Source organism: Bison bison, unplaced genomic scaffold (assembly GCF_000754665.1).
Source record: "Bison bison bison isolate TAMUID 2011002044 unplaced genomic scaffold, Bison_UMD1.0 scf7180017864364, whole genome shotgun sequence".
In the NCBI taxonomy this organism is placed as follows: Eukaryota; Metazoa; Chordata; class Mammalia; order Artiodactyla; family Bovidae; genus Bison; species Bison bison.
In genome coordinates this window covers 2,565,799-2,574,286 of record NW_011494936.1, presented here as the reverse complement: position 1 = coordinate 2,574,286, position 8,488 = coordinate 2,565,799, and the positions used below count along the sequence as shown (strand labels likewise).

The 8,488-nt window shown below is 51.0% G+C and overlaps 1 protein-coding gene across 1 annotated transcript in view; it reads right to left on the bottom strand.

The window, feature by feature from the left end:
* Window positions 1-8,482, bottom strand: part of NFE2L3 (nuclear factor, erythroid 2-like 3) — a 34,708-nt gene extending 26,226 nt beyond the window's left edge. The window contains exon 1 of the mRNA XM_010855383.1: window positions 7,625-8,482. Coding sequence (XP_010853685.1) covers window positions 7,625-8,215 — 591 coding nt within the window. The 5' untranslated portion in view covers window positions 8,216-8,482. The remainder of the gene's footprint in view (window positions 1-7,624) is intronic.
* Between the last annotated feature and the right edge of the window lie 6 nt (window positions 8,483-8,488).

The following is an 8,488-nucleotide window of genomic DNA, read 5'->3' as shown; positions in this document are numbered from 1 at the left end:
CCAGCAGGCAGGACAGGCCAAGTGGCCTTCAACATGCATGAGGTTTTTGTATTTTCTTCACACTGGAAAATTTCAAACACACAAAATAAACAGAATACAATATAGCAAGCCCTCCATGAACCCATCATCCAGTTTCAAAAATTATCAACAATCTTCTGCTATTCCTTTTTGGTTTTGTTTTTTGGCTACACCCTGAGGTATGGGATCTTAATTCCCAACCAGGGATTGAGACCACGAAGAGACTGGGGATCGAACCCAAGCCCCCTGCATTGGAAGCGCGGTCTTAACCACTGGGCCACCAGGCAAGTCCCTTACCTGTTGTTCTTACATCACTAATCCCACCACCCTTCCCCTCCACACTACTCAATCACTCTCTCATAGTTTTTAGGTAGGGTATACCTGGCCAGAACTGTATAAACCTTAACTGCACAATTCTGACAAATGCAGGCACTCATTTAACTTGTACCTCAACTGTGAAAGAGAATATTTAAAGTTCTCAGACACTCCCAGAAAGTTCTCATATTTGTACCCTAGCTTCACCTATTCTAGAACTTAAGCATGAGTTAATTTTGAACTGTATGTATTTGCAAGTTAGTTCTGCATTCATTATTAGTTATTTTTGCAAGTTAGTTCCTCATCCCCAGCAAGGAACTAGACAGGTCAGGCTTTAACTTTAAAACAACATCTGGCAAACCAGGGCTCTAGCCCAGGTCCTGCTGCTCAAGCAGGTAACTTTGGCTCAGTCTACGAGCTCTTTTGGGCTTTAAATTCAGAAGGATAGTTTTCAACCAGGCACCGTCCCCCGCCCACCCGCCTCTGCCCTCCATTTCTACATTGCTGGGCATCAAAAAGTCCTGAGGCAGTAACACCATGGCTAAGATCAACATGGGGTGGCAGAAGAATCATGTGGAAGTCTGAGAAACTGCAGACCTATCCCAAGCCCCATCTGAGAGGCTCTGATTCAGCCAGTCTCAGGTGGGCCCTGAAATTTACATTGTATCAAACAACCGGGTAATTTGACACAGTCACTGGGATGAGAAACCCAGCTCTAAAGTAAGGCTAAGCAGCTCTTTTTCCAGATGAGCCTTAAGGGTTCTGCCTCCTCAACAAGCCCAAGGCCTCCTGCAAGACCTCGTAGTCATCTGCCATTTCCTCCATATGTCAGGGGTTTCCTGGGAGTTCGACATTCCCCAGCTCTGGAGCAATGACAGCAAATCACTCGCTGAATATCTATTACTATGCCAAAACCTGCACTAGCCCTTTAACATAGAGTATGATTTAATGCTGAAGGAACTTTCCCAGAAAGAAGTTAATATTCACCTTTTACAATTTGGACACCAAGCCTCATGGAGGTTGCCCAGGAAGAGATGGAGCTGGGATGGAGTGATGACTGGTTTTACATGTCAGTGTGGCCAGGCTACAGGACTCAGAATTCCATCAGATGCTAACCTAGTGTTGCTGTGAAGGTACTGAGGTACTGTGCAGATGTGGGTAACAGTGGCCCCCAACCAGGTGACTGAGTAAAAGAGAGTGTCTTTGATAATCCAAGTGGGCCTCATCCAATCAACTGAAAGTCTTTCAGGGCAAAATGGAACAAAACTAAGGTCTCCCTGGGGAAGAAATTTTGCCTCAAATCTGCATCAGGAAACATGGGTTTGATCCCTTGGTTGGGAAGATCGCCTGGAGGAGGACATAGTAACCCACTCCAGTATTCTTGCCTGAAGATCCCATGGACAGAGGAGCCTGGTGGGCTACAGTCCATGGGGCCACAAAGAGTTGGTCATGACTGGAGCTACTTAGCACACATGCATGTACGCACGCACACACACACACACACACACACACGCACATACACACTCTGACTCTGTTCTCTGGAGAACCCTGGCTAATGCCAGGGAATCCAGTTGCACCCAATCACAGAAGGCCATGCCTTCCTTGCCTCTACAACACTGACCATGATCTGCCAACCACCACCTGCAACTCAACCAAAAACCACCCAGGTATGTACTGGAGCCTCAGCCTGCTTCAGCTGCCCAGAAGTGTATTTGAATATCACTGAACATCTTTAATTAGATTTTGAGAACAAACTATTCATATCGAAAGGCTACCACAAATGTGAGAAGCTTGTTTTTGTTTCAATTTTTTAGTGGGTGGGGGGCCGCATAGTCTACCTCAGCACTTAAGAACAGTAACCTGTCTATTCTGGGCAAGATCATACTTTAAGCAATCCTGAGTTTCACCTCCTGATTAATTATATGCCAACCTGAAAGTCTGCTTTCCACTGCCCCATCCACTCAAATCGGCATTAAGCGATCAGATAGCCCATCAGGATTTCATATATTTCGTATATTTGCAGTTGGAACTCTGGCCTGGAAGGTCTCAAGACACGTGAGCTCTCAGCACCCGAGAAGCTCTGCAGAGTCAACGTGGAGGATGAATGAGGAGCTCAACACAGGCTGATTGAACGGGCTTCTGCTCCTAATCCTGTCCCTGGGTGCCACTTGCACATTAGAGTGAAGACTCAGTTTCCACACTTAAGGCGCTGCAGTTCAAAGTAGAGAACACAAGTCCCATAGAAGAAATGTCACAAAATGCAGTAGGGCACAAAGGAAAGAACAGGAAATGCTTGAGGTAATAGTGGAGAGGAGTGAGAACTTAACAGTAAAAGACTTGAAAGAAATGAAAGGACACATTCTGGGCAAAGGTAACCGAGTCAAAGGCAGGAAAGAACCGGCTATTTGGGGAAGAGGAAGGGAGAAAGTCAAAGTAGCCAAGTAGGCTACAGGTGTGGGCCAGCTGGAGAGATGAACTCAGAACAGGGAGCTGCATCAGATGGGGAGCCTTGAACAACAAAATAGCAAACTGGTAGGCAATGAGGACCCCCGGGGGGCTTCCCAGATGAAAACGGGAAAGAACAAGGCATGCTCTGGAGACCTGTATGTGGCAACAAAGCACAGAGGGATAAGTTAGGAAGGGGCACTGGAGCGCCTCCTGCCCCCGCTGAGTTAACAGCAGCTGCTAACATGGAGGGCTTACCAAGTGCCAATCCCAAAGAACGCATGTGATCTCTTTAATCCTCCTGAAGGGACTCTTACCAACCCATTTCACAGATAAGGGAACCAAGGCACAGGGAGGTTAACAAGTGTGCTTCGGATCATATAACCAGTCAGCAGTGAAGCTCCAGGGCCAGCACACTGACCACGAGAGCAGCCTGCCTGAGTCTGCCCATAGGGCAGGCCTGGGCCCTGCGCTCCAATTCTGAGTGAAGCCGAGAAGTAGGGCAAGCGAGGGGAGACTCAGACACTGGAGGGATGATGTCTCTGTAACCTACCACTTTAGGTCAAAGGCTGACTGGAAGAAGTCTGGGGTTCCTTGGGGTTGTGGCACAACAAGCCAGCCAAAAACCAGCTTTGCTCAAGAACTTATACCAAGTCCTGCTGCAAATGGTCCCACATGTAGTCCAGCTGCTTCTAGACACCGTGGACTTTCAACAACTGGTACCTAGTTGGTAAGCAAGTGGAACACCCCCAAGAGTTCCCAGAAAGGGGAGATGGTGACAGCATAACAGATTGAACTGAGTCCCTCAAAATTGATGTGTTCAAAGTCATAACCCTCAGTACCCCAGAATGTGGCCTTATTTGGAAACTGAGCCATTGCTGATGTAATTGGTTAGGATGAGAAGGTGGGCCCCTAATCCTATATGACTGGTGTCCTATAAAGAGGGAAATCTGGCTACAGGCATGCGTACAGGGACAGTGCCATGTGAAGAAGGCAGAGACTGGGCTGATGCAGTAAAAAGCAAGGGCCGTCGAAGACTGCCAGCAAATGACCAGAAACCAGGAGCGAGGCCTGGAAACTCCCAGAACCTCTCCCTCACAACTTTCAGCCTCACCATCACAGCCTGGAACCTCAGAACTGCTGAGACCCTCTCTCCACCTTTTTCCCTCCAGAACTGTGAGACAGTACATTTCTGTTAAGTCGCCTGGTTCACGTTACTGTGTCGCAGCAGCCCTAGGACACTAATAGGCTTCCCAGGTGGCTCAGTGGCAAAGAATCCCTCTGCCAATGCAGGAGACACAGGCTCAATCCCTGGGTCAGGAAGATCCCCTGAAGGAGGAAATGGCAACCTACTCCAGTATTCTAGGAAATCCCATGGACATAGGAGCCTGGCGGGCTACAGTCCATAGGGCAGCAAAGAGTCGGACACGACTGAGCAACTAAACAGCAACAACACGAATACAGTGACCCATGCTCTTCTTTCCCATGAGATCATAGGTGCATCTTCACTGCATATTTTAGTAAGTAAAAAGTCTACTGTGAAACGTTGTACTGCAATGCATATCATTACACAAAAGACTATTTCTGTATCATGGTTGTAAGTTGAAAACAGGCAAGTGTTTGAAATTTCATCTATCTCCAACTGCCCAGGCATCAGGGACTATCTTTGATTTTGAAACAAAAACCAACTTTCACTTTAACAATCACTTTAACAACCTGCTTTCTCTTCCCTTTATATACTCTTAGAAGCAAATATTGACTGTATCAGATTCTTCCTGTGACCTCAAGAAACCAACTCCAAAGGTCAGAGGTCCTGCTGGACCCCTCACCGGGCAGAAGGTCCCCATCTGTCCCACGGCATGAAACCACATCAAGATGACCACAAGCCCTCTCAACTGTAAAGTGGCAACAGCTCTCTGAAACACGGCTGCTGGCTGTTAAGTAGGCACCCCATCTTCAAATATGCTCACACATTCAATTCCACAACTACTGTTGATTTCTTTGTTTAACCAGTACATGACTTTGAAGAACATGTGCCTTATAAGTTGTGAGAGAATGGTTGTGGTCAGGAAGGGAAGCTTGTCTGCCCTGGGGAATTCCACATTCTGTTTGCAACTAATGATTAGCCTCACTAAGAAATGAAACCAAAACTGTACTTCTTTTGATACTTGGAAAATCCCCTACTCCAAAATATCTTTGCACATGTACAAAAATTATGGAAAGTTATACTATAAAACCAGAATCTCCTACAACTCAAATGTAAGCCATCAGAATTATCTGTAACAAACTTAAGATGTTCTTATGTCACAGCACTCCCTCTCTTTGAAGTTAACCTTGAGCATTTAAGACGGGACAGGCACAGTTCTAAGCCTATTCCATGGTATGAATCGTTTAATTCTCACAACAACCCCCTGCAGTAGGCACCTATATTATTCCTATTGTGCAGGTGAGAATAAAGCACAGATAGATTCAGAAATGGCCCAAGGTTACAGAGCAATGCATGGTGTAACTGGGATCCCAAACCAGGCAGTCTGGCTCCAACCCACCCCACCTCCTTAACAGACAACCAATCAAGCTAGACACAGAGACAAACAAGACAAAATGTTGAGTGGGGACCGGTTAAGGAGGGTGTGTTGAGGATGGGGGCAAAAGAAGAAAACAATCATATCCCAGGCACTAGGCTGGCACTTCACACATGCTTTTCCCACTTAATGGGCACGGCACCCGAGGGAAGCATTACTCTCCCACTCAACAGATGAGACACTGAGGCCTGGAGGGAGTAAGGTAGTCCATATGAGGGCACATTATTATGTGATGCCCCCACACCCAGGTTTGCTGATCGCAAAAACCAGAGCTGTTTTGTTTTTTCTGCCCATTTTCTCCAGAGTCATGGTTTCCAAGTCTAACCTCGGCATTACTGATGGTACAATTTGCTTCTTAAAGTCAATCCAGCAGTGGAGAGCAGTGGTGCTGCGGTCAGGAATGGGGGTAATGCCCATTCCGCTGCACGCTTGCACACAAAAGTGCAGTGGAGATGCTTAATGTGCCAGCCTGGGAGTCAGGGGGGCTCAGAGTCTAGATCCACTTCTAGTACTAATTAACTGTGCTGGTTTAGCCAAGCCCCTCAACCTCACTGGATCTCTATTTTCCAAGTATGAATTGGATATGAGGATGCCTGGCCCGTGGACCTCACAAGGGGCATGTAAAAAGTGTTATCAATACAGGTGAACTGGCTGTGAAAACTGTAAGGTGCTCGACAGCTAATTATCACCAGAATGAACAAAACCAGGTCATCCCAGCAGCGACCACAGTCCTGCAGGTCCGCACATGTCAGCTGGAGGAGGTGATACCAGGAGAATGGCCTGGGGTGAACCTCACCCTCTTCCTTAGGAAATCTGGGCTCAGGGCATCCAAGGTCTGGCTCTGCCTAGGTCCCCAGAGCTTTCCCCCATGGCAGCCTTGCTGGTCTAAAGAGATATCTACCAGGAGAGCCTGGGCGGGGGAGCGAAGTCCTTGAAGAGTAGCCTCCTGTGCCTCCAGGTCCTCGCACACTTCGGAGGCCGGTTGGCACTGAGCGGTGATGGGGGCAGGGTGCCATCTGGGACAGCATCCAACACTGGGTTTCATCCCTGGGTGGCACGGAATCGGGAAGGGGAGCGGCACAGAACGCTCCACCCCTGAACTGGGAGAGATTCAGGTGAGACCACCCCCCAGGGTGGAGGCTGGAGCAGCGAGCAGAAAAGACCTACCCACCCCTACCCTCCGTTTGTTCGGAGCCCACCGAGACTCCCCCACCCCCATCCCATTAGTTCCGGCCTCAGGAAGAGGCAGGGATCGGATACGTTTAACACTGAATCACCCGGCACTTGGACACAATGACCCCTCTAGGAGAGGGCGGAGAAGCTCGTCTGGCAACTGCCTACACAAACAGGGCAATTCTGAAGAGCAGCAAACAAACCAGTCTGGCCCCATTTTGCATAAGATTGCACTCCACAAAAACAACGTCCAGGGAACTCTTGCGGATCAATACCAATTGCTAACACTGAGGTTTGGACCAATTACAGAGATCCCTTTGGAGGAACTTTGGATAAGGCGATTTTTTGGAAATTGCTATCCTGTGTCTGTAGACACCAACTCGCCGTTGGGAGCACCAGACACTTCAGTCAATAGATTCTGGTGAACTTTGTTTTAAAAGGAAGTTAAACTGAAAGGTTTGAACCTACGAACCAAAGGAAACTTGTTAGTCACTAGATGACTGTCAGGGTACCCGTGTTCTTTATGCTAAGGGGTTACACAAGTTCTGGGGGGAGGTGGATTGTTAGGTGTGGAGAATCGTTAGGTAAGAGCAGACCGGTCTGTCTGCGGGCCTCGGAGTGGACACTGACCATAGCCCCTCATTCCAGAGAAGCATCTAAAAACGAACTGCAATGGGTTCATATCCGAAGGAGGTGAGCGCGTTGGGCTGAGAGCGCAGTTAAGAGAAACGTGTATCCTCCGGGAGCCCAAGGCCGCCTTCGGTTCCGGAAAAAGATATGTCATTTTACACGAGGTACTAAACGAAGATAGTGGGCCAGAAAATTTCCAGCATACCGTCCTCCCTCATAAGCTAGCTGATGACTTCACCCACTTGGTTCCCAAAAGCCTAAGAGCCATAGCGACAGCACTAAGCCTTCTTCGGTCGAATTCACAAAAAGGAGAGGCTCACAGTTATCCTCAAACCTGCAAACCCCACCTGCCCGGGGGCGACGGGTGGAGGTGCGCAGGCGTGCCGCCCCACCCGCCCGCCACAACCAGGGCTCCCGGCCACGGTCCCCCAGCACCCGCTCGCGTCCGGCTCTCCTGTTACCTCGCTCGCGTGTCCGTCGGCGTCCGACACTTGAGCCGTCGGTTCCGCGGGTGCCTTCTCCTCCTCCTCCCCGGCGGCCAACGGGCTACTCTGAACCGCTCGCGGACCCCCGCCGCCACCCGGCGCAGCCTGGCTAACGCCTTCCACGCCGGCACCCACTCCCCCGGCAGACGAGGCGGCTGCGGCGCCGAGCAACGCGTGCGCCCCGTCGGCGTCGCCTGCAGCCACGCTGTGCACCAGCCATGCGTCCACTCGGATACTGGGGATAAAGGGGACCCCCAGCGCGCGCACCTCCCGGAGCAGTCGGCCCTCTGGCGGCGCCGCGGGGTCCCGCTCCCAGCACTTGGGGTGCAGCAGTTCGGCGCGCCCCCACCCTCCCGAGGCCGGGAAAGGACTGAGCGCGGAGATGTGGCTCGTCTGGCCGTTCCGGAGCAGCAGCTCATCTCCAAGCAGAGTGCGCGGCGGGAACAGCAGGTAGAGGTCGAGGTCTAGGTCTAGGTCCAGGTCCAGGCGGAGCTCCGCCAAGCTCAGCAGGATGGTGAGGTGAAAAAGGCTGCCGCCGTCCGACCACCACGGCTTCAAGTACTTCATCCCCCGCCGCGCGCCCGAGGACGCTCCAGCGGGCGCCCGCGGATCCCTAGGGGCGCTCAGGCCGCGGCTCTGGCACGTGCTGGCCCCGCGCGCCGCCAGCACCTGTCCGGAAGAGACAGAGCGGCGAAACAATGGACCTGGGCGCGCAGCGGCCGTCGCGGGCCCCCGGGGGGGGGTACAAAGGCGGTTCCACCGCAGCCGGCCGGGTACCTGCGGCTGCGGAGTGGCGGAGGAGGAGCCACCTACGGCCAGAGCTCGCCCTCTCGGGCTGCG